The sequence below is a fragment of the Anolis carolinensis genome, chromosome 1, assembly GCF_035594765.1.
Source record: "Anolis carolinensis isolate JA03-04 chromosome 1, rAnoCar3.1.pri, whole genome shotgun sequence".
Classification (NCBI taxonomy): Eukaryota; Metazoa; Chordata; class Lepidosauria; order Squamata; family Dactyloidae; genus Anolis; species Anolis carolinensis.
The window spans coordinates 205,511,533-205,533,897 of record NC_085841.1 but is presented as its reverse complement, the minus strand read 5'-3'; the positions used below and the strand labels follow the sequence as shown (position 1 = coordinate 205,533,897).

Here is a 22,365-nt window from a genome sequence, read left to right as displayed (position 1 = left end):
ATGCCTTCTTTGCCTCGGTCTTCTCACAAAAAGAAAGCCATCTTCAACCTCAGCAACATGGAATGGACGAAGGATTGGGGGAAATCCAACCCCAAATAGGGAAACAAGTTGTCCAGGAACACCTGGCCACTCTAAACGAATTCAAGTCCCCAGGGCCAGACCAGCTACATCCAAGAGTACTGAAGGAACTAGCGGAAGTTATTTCAGAACCAGTGGCAATTATCTTCGAGAGTTCTTGGAGAACGGGAGAAGTCCCAGCAGATTGGAGGAGGGCGAATGTGGTCCCTATCTTCCAAGAAGGGAAAAAAGAACGACCCAAACAATTACCGTCCGGTCAGCCTCACATCAATACCAGGCAAAATTCTGGAAAAGATCATTAAGGAAGTGGTCTGCGAACAATTAGAAACAAATGCGGTCATTGCTAATAGTCAACACGGATTTACCAAAAACAAGTCATGCCAGACTAATCTGATCTCTTTTTTCGATAGAGTTACGAGTTGGGTCGATACAGGGAATGTCGTGGATGTAGCGTACCTGGATTTCAGTAAGGCCTTCGACAAAGTCCCCCACGACCTTCTGGCAAACAAACTAGTAAAATGTGGGCTAGACAAAACTACGGTTAGGTGGATCTGTAATTGGCTAAGCGAACGAACCCAAAGGGTGCTCACCAATGCGTCGTCTTCATCATGGAAAGAAGTGACAAGTGGAGTGCCATCAGCAGGGCTCCGTCCTGGGCCCGGTTCTGTTCAACATCTTTATTAACGACTTAGACGAAGGGTTAGAAGGCACGATCATCAAGTTTGCAGACGACACAAAACTGGGAGGGATAGCTAACACTCCAGAAGACAGGAGCAGAATTCAAAACGATCTTGACAGACTAGAGAGATGGGCCGAAACTAACAAAATGAAGTTCAACAGGGACAAATGCAAGATACTTCACTTCGGCAGAAAAAATGGAAATCAAAGATACAGAATGGGGGACGCCTGGCTTGACAGCAGTGTGTGCGAAAAAGACCTTGGAGTCCTTGTGGACAACAAGTTAAACATGAGCCAACAATGTGATGCGGCTGCTAAAAAAGCCAATGGGATTCTGGCCTGCATCAATAGGGGAATAGCGTCTAGATCCAGGGAAGTTATGCTCCCCCTCTATTCTGCCTTGGTCAGACCACACCTGGAATACTGTGTCCAATTTTGGGCACCACAGTTGAAGGGAGATGTTGACAAGCTGGAAAGCGTCCAGAGGAGGGCGACTAAAATGATTAAGGGTCTGGAGAACAAGCCCTATGAGGAGCGGCTTAAAGAGCTGGGCATGTTTAGCCTGCAGAAGAGAAGGCTGAGAGGAGACATGATAGCCATGTACAAATACGTGAAGGGAAGTCAAAGGGAGGAGGGAGCAAGCTTGTTTTCTGCTGCCCTGCAGACTAGGACACGGAACAATGGCTTCAAACTACAGGAAAGGAGATTCCACTTGAACATCAGGAAGAACTTCCTCACTGTGAGAGCTGTTCGACAGTGGAACTCTCTCCCCGGGGCCATGGTGGAGGCTCCTTCTTTGGAGGCTTTTAAGCAGAGGCTGGATGGCCATCTGTCGGGGGTGCTTTGAATGCGATTTCCTGCTTCTTAGCAGGGGATTGGACTGGATGGCCCATGTGGTCTCTTCCAACTCTACTATTCTATAATTCTACGATTCTATGATGCTAAATTCGTAAATACAGTAATTACAACATAACATTACTGCATATTGAACTACTTTTTCTGTCCAATTTGTTGTATAACATGAAGTTTTGGTGCTTAATTTGTAAAATCATAACCTAATTTGATGTTTAATAGCTTTTCCTTAATCTCTCTTTATTATCCAACATATTCGGTTATCCAAGCTTCTGCCGGCCCGTTTAGCTTGGATAAGTGAGACTCTACTGTACCTTTGAGCACCTCCTCCATAAATGGTCTCAAGGTGATTTACAACAATAACACAAAATACAAGACAGAAAAATGAGAAACTAACAAAAGATAGCACAATTAACAGACAAATTAACCCCAATGTAAACCTGACAAAACCTTTAGTATTTTTAATCACTTTAGTTGATGTTAGATTAATAAAATAATGATTCTTACCCAACCTAAACCAATTTTAAAATACAGTAGAGTGTCATTTATCCAACATAAATGTTCCAGCAGAATGTTGGATAAGCAAATATGTTGGATAATAAGGAGGGATTAAGGAAAAGCCTATTAAACATCAAATTAGGTTATGATTTTACCAATTAAGCACCAAAACATCATGTTATACAACAAATTATACAGAAAAAGTAGTTCAATACGCAGTAATGCTATGTTGTAATTACTGTATTTACGAATTTAGCACCAAAATATCACGAGATATTGCAAACATTGACTACAAAAATGCGTTGGATAATCCAGAACCTTGGATAAGCGAGTGTTGGATAAGTGAGACTCTACTGTACATATTCTTATTTATATATAGTTTGCTATTTTCATATCTTTCCTTTCTCCCATCGTGGAGGTCATGACAGTGTATACAGGCTTCTTTATCAACCAACCCTCCATCTCAGTGTTTCTCTCAGTGTTTCTCTGCTCCTCCCGGTGTTTTGAACTTCACCACCCAGAAATCCCAGCCAGCTTACCAGCTGGTAGGAAATGTGGAAACTGAAGTCCAAAACATCTGGAGGAGCCCAGTTCTAGAAATCTGCCTAGACCCAAACACATTTAACTTCAGCAAGTTTGATCTGAGAGCCAGCATATAGTGGCTTAAGTGTTCGACTAGGATTCTGGAAGACTGGGGTTTAAATCCCTACTCAGCCACAGAAATGAGAAAGTCACACACACTCAGTCTGAAAGGAAGGCCATAGTATATATGCCAACCCTTTTTCAAAAATTTAAACCATTTGTGAGGTGAGTAGAGAGGAAGGAGATATGGTTTTCTGCATTTCTGTTTCCCTTATACACTCCTAGTCAGGATCTAGAGCAGTGGTTCTCAACCTGTGGGACCCCAGATGTTTTGCACTTTAACTCCCAGAAATCCTAAAAGTTGGTAAACTGGATGGGGTTTCTGGGAGTTGTAGGCCAAAACCCCTGTGGACCCACAGGTTAGGAACCACTGACCTAGACTAAGGCTGTTGCATGATCTGAAGTGAGACTTAATAGCAGAAAAATCAGAACACCGATACATGATGCAAACATTTTAAAAACATTCTTAAATTGTATATCTGACTAAATATAAGTTTCAAAACTAAAATGTCTTGGGAATTAGTGTAATAGACAATGCTGATTTAGAACTTCTTTCTTTGCTCTTTTAAGCAAAGGCAGGGAGAGTTATATGTTTATACTCATGATACCATCCCTGCCATTGCTTAAAAGAGCCAAGAAAGAAGTTTTAAAGAACTGCATCTCAATAATGTTACCAGTTCTTCCAATGAAGAAATGGACTAAAGACATGTATACTGACACTGCATGAAATCAGAAACCTTTACAAGAAATCACAAATTTCCTACTGCCGGTTTGCTCTAACACCTCAGGAAGAAAATTAGACATTAAACCAGCCACAGGCAAACATTACAATCAGTTCCTGGCATTGGTCAAACCAGAAGGCAAACAGCACGGCTTTTTTTATAATCAGAATGATATCAATGTACGCTAATCATTCCAAACTGAACTGAGGATACCACAGAAAGCTATTAGCAATCTAATCAACTTCTTAGCAGTAGCTTCCATTCCTTAAAGACAGGCTCAGCTCTTTTCACTTCCATTTTTTTTTTTAAAAAAAAGAGAATCATATCATTAAACATACACATGACAGAGAAAAGAGAAACAGAGAAAATAGAATGTATAACAGCATTGGTCAATATAAGGATTGGATGAAGAAATAAAAATAATTCTCTAGCCATTTTTGGCAGCAGCTCCTAGCATTCCTCATCACTGGCTTTTCTGGTTAGGGCCGATGGGAACTGCAGTCCAATTACATCTGGAGGGATGAAGAAATTCCCACTCGTGGCAGTAAGGGAAAGCTTGCTGATTAGTTTTGTGTCTGTAGCAGCAAGCCATATCTGTTCTTCCAGACACTTCAAGCAACAAGGATTCCTTCCAAATGCTGGTGTTTTCCAAGTGTCATAACACAAGGGAGGAATGACTGACACGTGGATTTAAAGCAGCAGTCAATCTTACATGACATGCTGAGTTCAAGAAAAGAGCAGTCTCTACAGCAAAGCTGGTACCACATGGATCATGGGGAAGCAGTTATAGCTGTTACTATGGAAGGATCAACAAAAACCCTATAAGACCAACTAAAACATTCTGTTTTGCCATCATAACTGCCTCTCTGCCCCCTCTCCCTTGAACATAATGCCCAAATGTGCTTTTACAGGCCTCAGTAATACAGAGAAATGGGACTGTGTGAAACTCCTCTTTACAACTCATCTATTCCATAAGTTTCTAAATGGTCACCTTGGGTCCCATAAATCCAAAGAAATAAATAAGTTATATATGCTGATAATTTCACAACAGAGGCTGCCAGAGGTAGCAGAATCCAAGCCGTGATTCCAATTCAAAGCTTCCTAGATTGGTGAACATCATGATTAAGTAATCATGTTTAAAATTTCTACATTTAATTACTGTAAATCTTAAGAAGAACAGCAACACCCAAATATAACCCCCACCCCTTAAAGTTCTGTAAATGAAGCAAGGTGATTATACAGCAAAAGGCTCATTTAAAAAACTCCTTTATACTCAGTAAAGCCTATTGCAAGAACTCCCTTTAGTCTTCATTATCAGTACAAAACATTTCTTTTTCTAAGATTGGCCTGTCAACATGTTGAATTGTAACCATTAATTTGAACCATATATCTGATGAAACCGTAAGACTGAGGAGGCTCAGTAGGTAAGAAAAATGCAACCTACTCAAATGTCAAACCCTACTACTGTGTAATCTACTGGAAAATACGGAAAGGAATCAGAAGAAATTAAAAGAAGGAAAGGTGACATTCATGTTGCCTGCAAGTGCCAGAGAAACCCATGACTTACCTTTACCTGTGCATGACTTTGAACATGGATACTTCTGCCACAGGCATAGTAGTGGTCAGCACTATAAAACTGACAATTCAATATGAAGTTGCTGGAAGTGTCAGAGCTAGTCTTCTGGAGAAGATAGCTCTGTTCACACATGCCTTTGTGCAAACCACGTTGTCACTTACACTGAAATTTCTGGAGTAGCCCATGGGAGCAGAAACTCCACCTAAGGATGAACTGATTTAAAGACTTACTCAAAGCAATTTCCCTATGCTGTAGAAAGAGAGGACATGCCTCTTCCCTGCTGCTTAAAGCAGCCACTAGAGAATAAGGTAGAAGGTGGCAACTCTAATAAAGGGAAGACATGAAATCTTAATGCCTGTTGGAAAATTCACCTGAGAGATCATTATGGATGGTCCCTTGCACTGTATAACCTCATGAATGACACATTTATTTTCAATAATTCGCAAATAACCATTGGGTGTTTTCATTCCTTGAAAGGTCTTGCTGCTACTACAAAGCAAGAAGTGACAATTTGTAGTGACCTTATCACCACATAAAAAAAACTGTGTGAAATTTGAGTTATTAGGTCTTTCTTTCCCTCTGGTGACTTAACATTATAAATAAAAACAAAGGAACAGCTGCCTTGCAGAGAATAAACCCTTTGCTTTTCTCCCATGTAGTCAAGCAATGTGTACTTTCACTTTTGTTGTACTTTTGTCCTTTCTGCTCACACAAGCTTTATTTAAATCACACAAGCTTTATTTAAATCAAGCTGTCACTTGATGCTCAGGTGTCGGCGGTGGTCGGGAGGGCCTTTGCACAGCTAAAGCTAGTGCGCCAACTGTGACCGTACCTCGAGAAGTCTGACTTGGCCATGGTGGTCCACGCTCTGGTTACCTCAAGGATGGATTACTGTAACACACTCTACGTGGGGCTGCCCTTGAAGACGGTCCGGAAATTGCAGTTGGTACAATGGTCGGCAGCCAGGTTACTAACTGGAGCTGCTTATAGGGAGAGGTCAACCCCCCTGTTTAAGCAGCTCCACTGGCTGCCAATTATATTCCGGGCCCAATTTAAGGTGCAGGTTATTACCTATAAAGTTCTAAACGGTTTGGGACTTGCCTATCCCCTACGAACCCACCCGGTCGCTGAGATCTTCCGGGGAGGCCCTCCTCTTGCTTCCGCCCTCCTCCTGCGTTTGGTGGGGACGAGAGAGAGGGCCTTCTCGGCCGTGGCCCCCCGACTCTGGAACTCCCTCCCCAGGGAGATTAGGTTGGCTCCCTCTCTATTTTCCTTCAGGAAACAACTGAAGACTTGGATGTTTCAGCAGGCCTTCGGAGATACAGTCATTAATTAATCAGCCCCAGAGGGTTTTTAATAATCTAGCCTGTATTTATTACAGTCTTACCTTTTATGTGTTTTAATGTAATTTTTTATCCTGTATTGTTGTTTTAATTGATATATTGCATTACTGTTTTATCTGTTTTATATTGTGATTGTATTATGTTGCTTATATTTTGTCCTTATGTTGTTTGGGCCTCTGCCCCATGTAAGCCGCCCCGAGTCCCCACAGGGAGATGGTGGTGGGGTATAAATAAAGCTTTTTTTAATTATTATTATTATTATTTTAAGAAAGAATAAGGCAAGTTTTAGGATATACAGTAGAGTCTCACTTATCCAAGCTAAATGGGCCGGCAGAAGCTTGGATAAGCGAATATCTTGGATAATAAGGAGGGATTAAGGAAAAGCCTATTAAACATCAAATTAGGTTATGATTTTACACATTAAGCATCCAAACATCATGTTATACAACAAATTTAACAGAAAAAGTAGTTCAATACGTAGTAATGTTATGTTGTAATTACTGTATTTACTAATTTAGCACCAAAATATCACGATATATTGAAAACATTTACTACAAAAATGGCTTGGATTATCCAGAAGCTTGGATAAGCGAGGCTTGGATTGGTGGGACTCTACTGTAGTTATTTTGCAGAAATATTAGTTTCTTATTATGCCTACAAGTACCAGTTTGCATTAACAAGCAGCTTTACAGTGGGCCTATGGTATCTGCTGTGGATTGATTCCAAGAGTACCTCTACCTACCCCATCTCAAAATTCAAGGATGCTCAAGTCCTGTTACATACAGTGGCATGGTAAAATGGTGTACCTTATGTAACATGACAAAACTGCTTTTTTGTAATTTAAAAAGTTTTTAATTTCTGAATGGTTGAATCTGTGGACACAGAGGGCTGACTGTATCTTCTTTACAGTCTTCCCAAAGCCACAAGGAGCCATCTAATGTTGTGTGCATACACACGATTCCTGAGCCTTTTCAGGGGTTCCAGCATTACCCAGGCAAAAATAAATCTGCCAGGTGAAAAGTAGCCAACTATTTCAACCTTTTCCAAAAGCTTCTTCCCACAATTAGATTCCCAGAAAAGGAGAAAGATGTCTGAAAAGACTTCAGTGTAGACTCATATAATTCAGTTCTAAGCACATAGTCTGGGTTGAGAAGGACAGGTTGCTTACCTGTAACCGTGTTTCTTCGAGTGTACTCTGTGAATTCACACTAATGGAGAACGCTGCGCCTGCGCAGGCTCCAACGGATACTCTTCCAAGCTAAAGTTTGAAATTTGGCGGTAACCCCGCCCCTCTCCCCAGAGGGTATAAAGGGCGCCCTCCGCGCCCGCTCTCCAGTTCCTACGCCGCAAAGGCAGCGAGAAAGGGAGAGGTTTGCATGTGGGGAAGGAAGGGTGGGATTGTGTGAATTCACAGAGTACACTCGAAGAAACACGGTTACAGGTAAGCAACCTGTCCTTTTTCTTCGTGTACTCTGTGAATGCACACTAATGGAGACTAGCAAGCTGAGGTGTAGGTAGGTGGGATAGCAAACCCGATAACCAGTCTAGTATCCAAACAACACATTTATTGAGCACAAGGTGCAAAAACAAGCAAGTGCAACAGTCAAAGAAGACGATGCAACAGCATATAGTGCAAAAAAACCGATCCTTGTTATTAGGACCCAGAATACAATCACAACATTGTATGTGAGCGATAGTCTGTAAGAAAATACAGAGGTAAGTATAGACCCATTTCCTGAAAACAGAGGTAGAGGTATTCATGAAATACATTTCAGTGCAGTGGGTAAGCATAGTACACAAGCACTACGTTAATGAACCCCTGAACACATCGAGTACATAAAGGGTGGATGACAGCGGTCAGCTTGTAAGAAGGATAAACCACAAAAACTGGTTTTGAGTAAGGCAACAACATTAGGCAAGGCAGGAGGAAAGGATAGACCTGGCAAAGGCCGAGTCCTTGAGGTTCTTTGAGTCCATCCTGTAGTGTGAAACAAAGGTGGATGGAGTGGACCAGATAGCCGCTCGACAGATGGAGTCGAGAGGGACGCCCCTCAGGAAGGCCGTAGAGGTGGAAAGGCCCCTCGTTGATCTAGGGTGGATCGAAGAGGGGGGTTGGCGTTTAGCCAGCTGGTAAGCGAGTTCGATAGTCTGAGCAATCCAGTGTGAGAGTCTTTGAGAAGAAAGCGGTTCGCCCAGCTTATGGGTAGCGTAAGCCACAAACAATCTAGGTGACTTACGTATGTCCTTAGTCCTGTCCTTGTAGAAAAGGAGGGCTCTCCTGACATCCAGGAGATGAAGTTTCCGTTCCAAAGAAGAGGAAGGATTAGGGAAGAAAGCAGGAAGTATTATGTCCTGGTTCAGGTGAAAAGCAGAGACCACCTTAGGTAGGAAGGTGATGTCCGGGCGAAGAACAGCCCTGTCGTGGTGGAAACGGAGGTAGGGTTCGTCCACCCGAAGAGCAGCCAGTTCCAAAGGCCTGCGCGCAGAGGTGATAGCGATTAGGAAGGCAGTCTTCCAAGAGAGAAGGTGAAGGTCTGCCGAGGCCATAGGTTCAAAGGGAGCTGAAGCTAGTTGAGAAAGGACGAGTTCGAGGCTCCATCCGGGAGTTGGAGGTTGAACTGGAGGGTGCAGGTTGTTGTAACCTCGAAGAAAGGTCTTAATGAGATTGTTAGAAAAAAGAGAGGGTTGTCTCTGACGCTGGAAATGCCAGGAGAGAGCAGCGAGATAGGATTTTATCGAGGCCAGAGAGAGTTGACGATCCGCAAGAGAAAGTAGGAAGTCCAGGACCAGCGGGATCGAAGTAGAGGCGGGATCGACGTGTCGGTCCCGAAGGAAAGTTTGGAATTTTGCAAGCTTGTAAGCATAGGCTCTTGACGTGGCCGGCTTATGGGCGGCACGAAGGATCGCCTGCAGGTCTGGGTGGAGAGAATTTAAGGAAGTATCCTCCAGGCAGTCAGGTGTAGGGACGGGACGTCGGGGTGGAGGACCTGTCCCTTCTGTGAAGATAGTAGATGACGGAGAGTTGGGAGAGTGCGGGGAGGATCCGCACACATCCGGAGTAGAGTTGGGTACCACGGCTGGCGTGGCCATGCAGGGGCGATCAGGATGGCCGATGTCGGCGTTAGATAGAGTCTCTCTATTACCCTCGAGATGAGAGGGAAGGGAGGAAAAAGATAGACGGGCTCGAGGGTCCAGTCGAGGAGAAACGCATCTCCGAGACAGCCCGGAGTCGAGTTTGGAGGTAGTCTCGCTCCGAAGCGAGGAAGTTGAGCGTTCGAGGGAGAGGCAAAAAGGTCCAGAGCTGGCCAGCCCCAATCGTCGAAGACGGATTTCAGGATTTTGGGATCGAGACGCCACTCGTGGGCGGAGGTTGTCATTCTGCTTAAAGAGTCTGCTAGGGTGTTTTGAGCCCCCGGAAGGTGAACCGCTGACAGGGTTATGTGTCTCGCTATGCACCACAGCCAAATGTCCATCGAGAGAGTCATCAGTTTTCTCGAGCCCGTACCCCCTTGTTTGTTGATGTAGTACATAGCTACTACGTTGTCTGTTTGTATCAGAACAGTCTTGTGGGGAAGAAAGCGAGCAAACGCCCGGAGGGCTTTGAAGATTGATAACAGTTCTAGGAAGTTTATGTGGTGAGACTTTTCTTGGATGGACCAAAGGTCCCTGACGGTGAGGTTTGACATGTGGGCTCCCCACGCAAAATTGGAGGCGTCGGTCGTGATGGTGACTGACGGGAGGGAGGGAAGGAAGGGAAGTCCCACACAAACGTTCGCTGGGTCCTGCCACCAACGAAGGGAGAGGCGAACGTGGTTCGGTACCGTGAGAAACATTGAGCTCGGATGCCGATGGGGTTTGAAAGAGTCTATAAACCATCTTTGGAGAGGTCTGAGACGTAGTCTGGCGAAAGGAGTAACCATGACCGTGGAGGCCATGTGACCCAGAAGAACTTGGACAGAGTGGGCTCGGATCCTGCGGTTGCGAAGGAGGAGAGAAAGGTGTTGCTGAAGGGCTAGGAACCTGTCCTTCGGTAGGGAGGCGGTTTCCGTGATGGAGTTGAAGAGAGCTCCGATGAAGCGGATCTCTGTGGTTGGGAGGAGTTGAGACTTTGAGACATTCAACTGAAGGCCCAGCCGTTGCAGAAGAGAAAGAGCTTGAGAGACATGGTTTTGAAGGGATGAGGGGTCGGACGCGACAATCATCCAATCGTCCAGATAAGGAAAGACCATTATGCCCTGTTTTCTGAGGTGCACTGCCACCACGGCGACCACCTTCGTAAAGACCCTTGGGGCCATGACGAGGCCGAAAGGGAGAACTGTGAACTGGTAAGACTGTCCCAGGAGCTTGAAGGAAAGGAAGCGTCTGTGGGATCGACGCACTGAGACGTGGAAATACGCGTCGCGTAAGTCTATAGAGGCAAAGTAGTCTCCGTGTCGGAGCATCGGGAGAATGGAGGCCACCAAAACCATTCGAAATTTTGAAGGCAGAATGAAGAGGTTTAGGGCCCGCAGGTCGAGGATAGGCCGAAGACCTCCGCCCCGCTTGGGAACTGTAAAGTATCTCGAGAAGAAACCTCGAGTGTCCTGCTCGGAAGGAGAAGGCTGGATTGCGCCCTTCGCCAGAAGGGAGTCGACCTCGGAGCATATTTCCGGTGAAGGGTCGGTGTGGAGAATGCGACCCGTGGGGGGCAAAGTTTCGAATTCCAAGGCATAGCCGTCTCTGACAATGCGAATAACCCAGGCATCTGAGGTTATAGACTCCCATTCGCGGTAGAAAGGAGCTAGGCGATCGAGGAAAGAGCAGAGAGGAAGGATCTGGTCGGGGCCTAGGAACGGCATGGCAGTGGCAGTAGTAGTGAAGGTAGAAAAGTCCCCGAGAAAGTGGGCGTCAGGCCCGTCGCTGGGGTTGTGGCATAGCTGCAGCACCCTTGCCCCGACCTTTCGGGACCTGGTGCTGGCGGCGAGGTTGTTGCTGATGACTGTGGTGACTCGAGCTGGACGAGCGTCGAAACGGCTGGTGACGAAAAGGCTGAGGGTAGCGACGGTACCGTTGCGGGAACCATCGGGTCCGCTGAGTCTGAGGCTGATCGATCCCGCACTTTGTTGCGAGAATCTTGAAGTCATGATTGGACTTCAGTTTGTCATCAGTACCAGAATTGAAAAGGCCCTGGGTGTCGAAAGGAAGGTCTTCGATCACCTGTCGAGAGGAAGAAGAGAGTCCTGAGGACCGAAGCCATGCATGCCGTCTGATCGCGACTGCGTGGGCAATCATTTTTCCGGCGGTATCACCGGTATGCTTAGCCATTTGAATTTGGTGGTGTGCGAGAGAGTCCGCCTCCTGTTGGAGGGTCGAAAGGACTGACCGGTCTTCGTCAGAAAGTTTGGCGAAGAAAGGTTGGGCTTTCTCCCAGAGGATCTGTTGATAAGCGCCCATGCAGGCCCCGTAGTTCGCCATACGGCAAAGGAGGAGAGCGCCGGAGTACAGCTTGCGGCCTACCGCATCGAATCGTTTACCCTCCCTGTCGGCAGGGGAGTTGGAGTGTCGACCCGACGATTGGGAGGCCTTTACCACCATGGAGTTTGGGTCAGGGTGATGCTTGAGCCATTCCAAGGCTTCGTCATCGGTTCGGTACCAGGCCTCTATTTTCTTAGAGGTTGGAGGTATCGAAGATGGAGTCTTCCAAGATGCCTGGATTGCGTCCAGGAGGTATGGAAGAAAAGGCAGCAAGGTGGCTGGCGGGGCTTGGGCTTGAACCCTCTTGAAAACGGGGTCGGTAACAGCCTTTGAGGTTTGTTTAATTTCCATCCCCAGAGCGTCTGCCATTCTGACCATCTGGTCGGAGAAAGCCCGAATATTATCCGTGGGGGAAGGTGGGTCGACCTCGTAGGCGTCGTGAGGCGGGGAGAGGTCGAGACCGAGAGAGACAACGGAGGCGGAGAGTATCGACTCGGGGCGTTCGATATCGGGGTCATCCTCCTCGGGCCCTTGAGGGGACCGGGGAGGAGAAACAAGCACAGAGTCCTGATGAGGTATCACCTCAGGAGCAGCGAGAGCCGGCTGTGGAGGAACGCCCTTGGACGCGGAGGCCTGGGCGGCACGGGCTAAACGCGTCATCTGTCTACCCCTCTCGGGTGTTTGAGCCGGGGGAAAGAGTTCTTGTCGAGCCAGAAGACGAGATGGTGCCGGCTGGGGAGCCTTAATAACTGTCCTGACCGACCGGTCGGGGGAGGCTTGAGCGTCCGCATCCGAGGACTGACCATGAGGAGAGGAAGAGGAGCGGAGGCGTTGTGCTGGTTGGATAGGAGAGGATCTCCTAGAGGAAGGCCCAGAGGAGGGGACGTCCTTCTTCGAAGACGCTGAGGAGGACGACCTCTGGATCATTCGTTTCTTTGCTGGGGGTTGCTTCGACGCGACCCTCAGCGATTTTCCTGGCGTCGGGGGGATCGGGCACACAGCTGCCGAGTCAGATTGAGCCCGTCTGGATTCCTCCTGAGCCCTCTTGAAGGCAATCTTCATGGCGGAAGAAGATGGCGGCGAAGCCAGGCGGGATCGAGTGGAAATGGCCGAAGCCACCGAACTCGAAGTTGATGAAGGGCCCATTTTGCCCGACCGGGTGGATACCGTAGCGGTGGTCACCGTGCAGGGCGGTTTGGTCGGTCGCGGTCTCGAAGTTTTCGAGGTTTTAGATGATACCGACGGAGCAGGCCTGGACGCCATCGAGGCCGAGGTGGAAGTAGAAGCCTCAGGAGCAAGAGTTTTTTCGTAAAGAGCTGCGCGGAGTCTTGCAGCTCTATTTCTTCGGGCCTGAGCTGTAAAGGCCAGGCAAAAACGGCAGGTACCGACGACGTGGCTTTCGCCGAGACAGAAAAGGCATTTAGCGTGTCCGTCGGAATCTGGAATCTTAGGGGCACACTGAGTGCACCGCTTAAAACGCGTGGTTGACCTAAGAACGAAGAGTCCGAAGTGAGCTTTGCGACGGAAAAAAAGGAACTGGAGAGCGGGCGCGGAGGGCGCCCTTTATACCCTCTGGGGAGAGGGGCGGGCTTACCGCCAAATTTCAAACTTTAGCTTGGAAGAGTATCCGTTGGAGCCTGCGCAGGCGCAGCGTTCTCCATTAGTGTGCATTCACAGAGTACACGAAGAAAAAACTGGATTACGTGTCAGTGAAGATCCAGCCTTTGCCACACAGAGCAAACTGGGCAATTTCTTCTTATCAACCCCCACACCCCCCACACCCCTTTATTGCATGCAAAAGCGTAGTGTACACCTTTGAGTAGTAGTCCTTCCTTGCCTGTCCCTCAGGAATGCCTGATGTCCAAAGGTAGCTCAAGCAGGTTGATGCCCAACATCACATACCTGGCCTTCAAAAAATACTGACAGCGTAGTTGTGGTAGCAACTAGGGCCAGAACTGCAATTACAATTTTGGGATTAGCCAAGCAATCCCAATGAAAATCATTCAAGAAGTAGAAATATGTGCATTGCTCTACTTAACTGTTGCTCAAGAGCATTCACAAAGTAGTATCCATGACAGTGCACAAAATATTTCCTAAAGAAAAAAATACCACAAGTAAATATATTTACCTTTTCCAAAATCTGAGCTATTACTTACTGGTGATTCAATGTCTTCGAGAAGCAATACTGAGCAGCGCTCACACTTTAATAGCGTCTGGGCTCGATGCATAATTTTCTTCACAATTTTCTCTAAGTCTGTCTGTTCTTCAAAGAGATCATTAACCACCTCCAGCAAGGCCTGTATACATGGAATTGAAAGCTATCATGGTCTATTTCAAAAGGTAATGAATAATTATTCTGCAACTTCTGTAAACAAATGTTATAAAACAAACCAGTTACTGACTCTATGTTAACTTGTTTGCCTCCTTATAAGTACATGTAGGTGCATACACAGCTATCTCTTAGAATTCATAAGAATTATACTTTGAATTTTCTTGAAGGGAGAGGATATTTCTCTTTTTTTTCCACTGGGACCAGGATGACTCAATACTATTTGAAACATAATTGTATTGATTCTAGTCCAGTGGTTCTCAACCTGTGGGTCCCCAGGTATTTTGGCCTACAACTCCCAGAAATCCCAGTCAGTTTACCAGCTGTTAGGATTTCTGGGAGTTGAAAGCCAAAACATCTGGGGATTCACAGGTTGAGAATCACTGTTCTATTCCATATTAATTTTCAGTCAGAGATTAAATAAAAACAATTCTCAGTAGCAGTCAACATAGGGTACATCTACACCATACAATTAATGCAGTTTGATACCACTTTAACTGCCATGGCTCAATGCTATGGAATCCTGGAAATTGTAGTTTGGTGAAGCACCAGCACTCTTTGGCAGAGAAGGATAAAAACATTCAGATCAATCTGAACCATGAATATTTCTATTACCTTGTTCGGCAGGATGTACTGATAGGCATTGACATGATGAGCACTGATGGGCAACAGCATATCCAATTGGGATCAGCACTACCACAAGGCAGGGCACAGCAGCAAAGGGGTAGAAATCAGGCATTCCCATGGAAACATTGTGTTTTCCTCGGGGGGGGGGGGATTGTTTACCTTCTGGTGAGCAGTGTTTCCAGGTTTTTCTGAATGCTTCAGCGCTAACCCTGTCCTAACAAGCACGCCACATCTTTCTATATTGAGTCTAGTTCTATATTGGTTATACACTGATCGGCTGCAGCAGATTTTATGACTTATTCCAGCATTTTGGGTGAGGGTTTTTTTGAGTCACTGTTTCAGGCTTGATGCAAGCTGCAGCGCGCATTGAGGGAATGTGTCTTGTGGGCACCCCAAACTTGAGGCAGCTTCAAACTGCATTTTAATGACTGTGTGGAACCGCCCCTAGGTGACCAGCCACTAACCTGCCCAACCACGCTCCCACCACATTTTCACTCTTATCCCAATTTGGGGCACAGGGCACACATTTAAAAAGTTTTTCTGGAAACTGAGGAGTAAAAAAAATATTTATTGCATAAAAGCCCTCAGATATCAAAAAGGAGTTCTTTTATTACTAAACTGGAAAAAGTCAAATGTTACAACAGGATTTGGAAAATGGATACAACAGATTATTTTGTGGGTATAGATTCAGCCTATCAGTATATAGTTTTAGAAAGCTGGGTCTGTCGGGATCATGTATGAGTATTACAGTATGGCATCTGGACCACACTCTTCATGCTGATTAAGCCCATCTCCTTTCTAGTTTCTCTTGCCCATTTCACAACTGTGTCCTGAAGAGAATACTATCTCTTCTAGTCTACTCATGATATAGCAGAATGCAAAGGTAGATCTGCAACCTCTTTTGCTCCAGAACTGCACACTCTTTCCCCCTACATTATTGGTTCTGTTTCTTAGTGTGGACAGTTGCTGGTTGCAAGACCATGAAAGAGGGACAGCTCTACTATGTAACAGAGTGAGGCTCTCACTTGTCACAGGCAAAAGATCCTGGGAAACTAGGAGTAGTGGCTAGTTGGGACTAGTGGCTAGGTACTGAAGAATTGTTTGCATACCAAACAGCTTTCCCTACCCCCCCCCCCCCCTTCTTGGCAGTCTGATTGCTTCAGATGTGCTTAGGATGACAACACTGAAGTAAGATCAGTTTCTGTTTTGTGTGTGTGTGGGGGGGGGGGTGGAGTGTGTTATCATCTTGGTCTCAGGGAGCAAATCATGCTGGGCCAGCCTTATGAGTAGGAAATAACTTGATTGCTCACTAGAGTTTAGGGTCTGTTTATTTTTTTTTATTTCCTTCCAGTAACATTTTATTGTATACTAGCTGTGCCCGGCCACACATTGCTGGGGCTTATGGGAATGCTTTGTTGGCCAGGTGGAATAGCAGTGAATAGCCTTGCAGCCGCAAAGCCTAGCCATTTTCTTTTTATGGGAATCCTCGTTTGGTGAGCTGGAATACAAAGGAATAGGCTTGCTGCTTGGAAGGCTGGGTACTTGCGTTCTAGGGGAATGGTTTTTTTTTTTGAGCTGCTAGAATTGCAATAAATAGCTTCACTACTTCAAAGCCTGTCTGCTTGCTACCTAGGGGAATATTTGATTGGTGAGCTTCAATAGTACAGAGTAGTATCACTGCTTTAAAGTCTGGCCGCCTTCTACCAAGGTTAATCCGTTGTTGCACTGAATAGTCTTGCAGCTTCAGTGCCTGGCTGTGTTATACCTAGGGGAATCCTTGTTTGGCGAGCTGGAGTAGCACCCTCAATCAAAGAGCCTGGATACTTCCTTTGTAGGGGAATACTTGTTTGGCCAGCTTGAATTACACTAAATAGTCTTGCAGCTTAAAAGCCTGGCTGCTTTCTACATAGGGTATCCTTGCTAGGCCATGTTGAATGGGATGGAGTAGCTTCGTGACTTCAAAGCCTGCGGGCTTTCTATCTAAGGAAATCTTGATTGGCCAGGTTGAATAGCACCAAATCGCCTTGCTGCTGCGAGCCTGGTCGCTTTTTTCCTTGTGGAATCATTAGTATGAATGCTGCAATTAGTCACCTTGATTAGCATCTAATGGCCTTGCAGCTTCAAAGCCTGACTGCTTCCTCCCTGGGGGAATCCTTTGTTGGGAGGTGTTAGCTGGCCCTGATTATTTTCTTTCTGGAATTTCCAATTTCCCTGTTTTCAGAGTGTTGCTCTTTATTTACTGTCCTGGTTTTAGAGATTATATTGTCCTGTATTATTATACCACAGTAATTATTATATATTATATTTATAATCTTATATTATCTTCTTAGAACTGGATTATATGAGGCCCCTTCTACACAGCTGTATAAAATCCACAATGAACTGGATTGCATGGCAGTGTGGGCTCAAGATAATCCAGTTCAAAGCAGATACTGTGGATTATATGCCTTGGCAATCTGGGTTATATAGCTGTGGGGAAGGACCTTGAGTCTACACTGCCATACAACCCAGTTCAAATCAGATAATCTGTGTTTTTTAGGCAGTGTGGATGAGGCCTAAGTGCACTTTGCCAGTCCCTTGGGTGCCATTTTGGCGGAGGGAGTTGCTAGGACACTAAGGGGGCAGGGCCTAAAGGCAGCAGGGGCCTAAAGGCTGCAGGGCCTATCTTTCTGACTGGCAGTCAGGGAGAGAAAGGCTCTTTCTCATCCTCTGTAATTTGGACTATTTTTCTAGATTTTTTTATTGAAAGACATAGATTGGATGACTATGTCTTTTGTGGCCAAATTTAGTGTGATTGGGTCTAGTGGTTTTGCTGTTTACTCCATAGTAAAAACACACATTACATTTTTATATAGAGAGATTTTGCTTTTCCTATTTTAATTGTTGCTTTTTTGTTTGCAGTCAATGACCTGGGGATTTATAGCTCCTACTTTATAAACAAGGATCCCACACACTTACTCCTTATGACTCACAAGTCTCCGTTCCTCAAGCACGCCACCAGCTAGAACAGGGTACAACTGCACATCTTAGATGAATTGGAGTGATCCTATCTGCAACAAGATTTCATCTAACACATTCTTCTTCACAGATTCTCCCAATGTGTCCTCTCAGTTCTTTTTCAGTGTTTTCTCCTATCTTGTGCCAAAATTGTGAATGTACGAAGTTGTGATACAGTTGTCTCCTGTTGCTCACCAAAAATGTGTATCGGTTCCTTTATTTCCCCTGTTTCCCATTGTGCTGGCAAATGTCACCCATATGGAGGGAGGATCAAAACAGCTGAAATGCCAATAAATGACTGCCAGGAATATTATTTCTACCAGTCAGGCCCTACAGAACACAGAAAAACACTTTTCAGTGGCTGTGCAATGTGTTCTGAAAAGTTGCATGTTGTAAAAGCTTGCCATTTAACTCTTGGCACAGTAAAATCAGTGGAAAGGAATGACTACTGAGAGTAATTAGTAAAATATCGACAAGTTAAAAGCAAAGTTACTGCAAGTAACAGCTAGCCCTTGTGTGTAACATGAAAGTACCGTATGAAGAATGGGAAAACAAAATATATTTGTAATGTATCTTTATTTAGAATTGTTTGAACTGTGTTCATGGATATAATTCCTGGTAAGTCTGAGTCTGAATACAGACTTTATCTGGAAATAAACCACACAAAACGCAATGACATTTATTTCCGAGTAGAAATGACAAATTTTAAACTTGCACCCTATGTTTAATCTTTGGTTTTTTTATTTTAATATGTATTTTGTGGAAATATGTTTTAATATGTGCATTTTAAAGAATGTTTTTAGATTAATGTGTGTTTTAGCAATGTAGGAGAGGCAAGCAAGTAATAAAAAATATTATTATTATTTGTACAACATATCATTGTCAATTTAAAAAAAACATTTATCCAGGTATCAGAGTTGCTATATTAAGTAAAAGTAAGTTGTATTGGCCCAAGCTGCTACTTTCACTTACCCTGCTTCTATCGTATTCCTTTCTGGAAGCAGCAAACAGCTGAGCATTAGAGATGGCAATACCACAGAATGGAAGATACATTTCCATTACCTAGAGCAAACAGAAAAATCAGCTGTTTAGAAGTTGTTGAAATTAAACATATATTTTCCATCTAGATCTTACAGATAGTATACATGCATCTGAGATGACTCCAGGCGGTATGTATCCTTGGGACCTACTCCAGTTTGGTTCCAGGACCACCACAACGATCACTCCATGGATATTTCCAATAACCTCTCCCTCTTTCTCCTGTTCACTATACAGACAACCCTTCATATTGATGGATTCAGTATCCATAGATTTTAACATCCATGACTTGAAAATATTCTTCTCTCCCCATCCCACTGAAAAATCCCAAAAGCAAACCTTGATGTTGCCATTTTATATAAGGAACTCCATTTTGCTAGGCAATTTTATATAAAATGGCAACATCAAGGTTCAATTGATTTCAGTGGGGTTTTACTCTAACCATCATTTTATCTGAATCAACTACTTAATTTTTATCTTAGGAATTGGTTTCAGCTGATAAATTTCCTTTCAATTGAAAGGTAATGTAATTTGTATGCTCTCTATTGTTTATGATTCTGATTATTTTTATTGCATTCACAAAGCAAAGCTATTTATATCCACCTTCTGTTATTTCTGAACTAAAGATAACAAAAGGAAAAACGGATGCATTCATTTTCAAAGGTCCTCAAATCACAATGACAAATTAAAATCCACAACTGCAGCTTGTCCAGATAGACTATTGGAGACTGCACGTCTTCAAACAGTTAGCATCAGCTATTGTTTGGGCAAGCATTTTACTAAAAGTTGCATTTCATGTCAAGCATTCAATGTTTTAGGTAGAAAAGGGAAAGCCTGGGGGGAAAAAAAACAGAAAAATTGGGGAGCGATGCTATTATCCCTGAAATATTGAAGGCAAACCCAATATGGTAGGCAAACCTGCTAGCAAATATATTTACAAGGATTAATGATACGGGATAATGCCAAAGGCATGGACCTCCACCGTAATGGTCCCAATATTTAAAAAGGCGACCAAAATGAACCAGCAAACTATCGACCTATTAGCCTACTCTCTATCACAGGGAAGACTTATGCCAAGCTTCTCCTGACTAGACTAAAGTCATGGGTCAAGCAAAAAACATAACTGGCCCCGAAGAACTAGGATTCTCCAAGGGGAAATCAACACTGGATTTGGCCCACTTAGCCAACAAATATTCTAAAAATAACCTTAATAAACTAAGTGTGGTCTTCTTGGATCTTAAGAAGGCATTTGACTCTGTGAACAGAGAAAAGCTTTGGAGGAAACTAGCAGCCCTCAACATTGACTTATTTCTGATTAAGCAACTGCACAATCAAACCTTATGCCAGGTAAAAAATCACAGGGAATTCCTGTTGAACCCAATCCGGGTCAAAAAGGGAGTCAAACAAGGGTGAGTGTTAGCCCCCTTATTATTTAACATCTTCCTGCACGATCTCCCTACAGCCCTGGCCCAAGTGGACGGGCATTCCTCCAAGACTGGCCCAAAGCAAGTCCCTCTCTTGTTACTTGCAGATGACATAGCCCTACTATCCCTCTCTCATGTGGGATTAAAAAGACCCTTGCACAGTTTTGTGGACTTCTGTGGGACAAATGACCTCCAGGTGAACTATGATAAAACCAAGATTTTGGTTTTTGGGAAAAGCAACAAAAAGCAAGTATGAAAGTTAAAGGGCCACTATATCGAACAAGTAAAAAAATTCAAATACCTAGGGCTCTGGTTTAGCAATAACTTGTCATGGTCCACACATTTAAAATACACACTGGCCCGGGCCCAATCAAGCACCAGTGCCATCAGGAGGTTCTATCACTCCAGGGGCAACCAATATATTCCCCTAGCCCTGCAAGTCTTTCAAGCAAAGGAGAGAGCACAAATACTCTATGGAGCTCCTATTTGGCTAACCCCTAACAACAATGCTATTAGATCATTTCATTCAAAATTTCTGCATAAGCTATTTGGCGTGCCAAACTGCGTTCCATATACAGTTTTATGTTTAGAATCTGGCCAATACTTTATAGAGGTCACTATTTGGTTAAACACCATAAAATTTTGGTTACATATCCAGTAACTCACTGACCCAACTCACCTTGAGCAAACTCCACCACTCAAAATGGTGCACAACAGTTCTAGCAAAGATTGGGAATCTGGGCATTGATAGTGAACATGCTAACTTTCACTGAGACTTTTACCCTCATTAAATGGGATAAAACCCTGTTTCCCCCCAATTTTTCCCAGACCTTCCCATTTCTAGTTTTGGAGCTGTAGAACAGTCATAAATTATTACTTAGAACTAGATAAGAAGATATGTTGTTTACTAAAAAATAAGTCAGCATGAAACCAAGTGTGAGCAAACACAGCTGAATAACAAGTACTGTATATTAATGCTCACCAGCATTTCTTAAGAGGAAGCTATATATCTAAATATAAAATTAATAATTTACTGTAAATTAATAATTCACCAATAACTGGAACATATTTGCCTCTCAATCTGTGCCATAAATCCCGTAGCTGTTACCACTTCAGAGGCCTATACAATTATGTGGGCAACCAAGAGCTCTTTGAAGAACTCTTTGAGGACTGCCACTTAGAGTGATTCAAAAACTTTTGTTCCACTACAAAACTTTGCATTCCCAGTAGCCAAAATTCAAGTAGCATAAGTGATTCAACTCTCAGACATATCTGTTTATGTATTTTTAGCTTATGTTCATGGGAAGCTGATCAGTATCTCTATACTTGTCATGTCAACCTTCTCCTCATTTTCCCTGACTTCTGGAGAAGGTTCTAAAATAGTTTTAATGCACTTGAAACTCCAGAAAAGAGGGAGGACTCTTCTTTGCATTCATAGAAAGGGAGGCAATGAAAGCTCTGAATGCAATAATCAAGGATGCATCTACACTACAGAATTAATATAGTTTGCCACCATTTCAATTGCCATAGCTCAATGCTATGCAATAGGAGCCCCCAGTGGTGCAGTGGGCTAAACCCTTGTGCCAGCAGGACTGATGACTTGAAGGTTGGGTTGCTGACCTGAAGGTTCAAATCCATCCCGGGGACAGCGTGAATGAACTCCCTCTATCAGCTCCAGCTCCATGCAGGGACACGAGAAAAGCCTCCCAAAAGGGTGGTAAAAAAATCAAAACATCAGGGTATCCCCTGGGCAACATTCTTGCAGACAGCCAATTCTCTCACACCAAAAGCAAGTTGCAGTTTTTCAAGTTGCTCCTGACATGGAAAAAAATGCTACGCAATCATGGAGGTGTAGTTTAACAAGGAAAAGCCTTCTTTACCAAAGAGTACTGATGTCTAATTACAAATCCCAAGATTTCACAGCATGGAGCAGTGGCAGTTAAAATGCTGTCAAGCTAAATTCATTCTGCAGTGTAGATGCACCCTCCAAGATGCCATGGAAACATTGGATACTAGCCATTATGAGTAGGCTTTACAGGCAGATGTCAAAATTAAATATTTCTCACATAGCACTTAACCTTTGACTTTTACAGCAGTTTTCAAACGT

General features: G+C 44.2%; 1 protein-coding gene across 3 annotated transcripts in view; it reads right to left on the bottom strand.

The window, feature by feature from the left end:
- pde11a (phosphodiesterase 11A) overlaps nucleotides 1-22,365 on the bottom strand; it is a 240,910-nt gene that overhangs the window by 99,432 nt on the left and 119,113 nt on the right. For all 3 annotated transcript variants that reach the window (XR_010002350.1, XR_010002351.1, XM_062969150.1), the window contains exons 3-4: nucleotides 18,769-18,858; nucleotides 14,000-14,140 (exon numbers count right to left, since the gene is read on the bottom strand). Coding sequence is in view for 1 of the 3 variants with exons in the window: in XM_062969150.1 (XP_062825220.1) it covers nucleotides 14,000-14,140; nucleotides 18,769-18,858 (231 nt within the window). In the remaining 2 variants the exon portion in view is untranslated. The remainder of the gene's footprint in view (nucleotides 1-13,999; nucleotides 14,141-18,768; nucleotides 18,859-22,365) is intronic.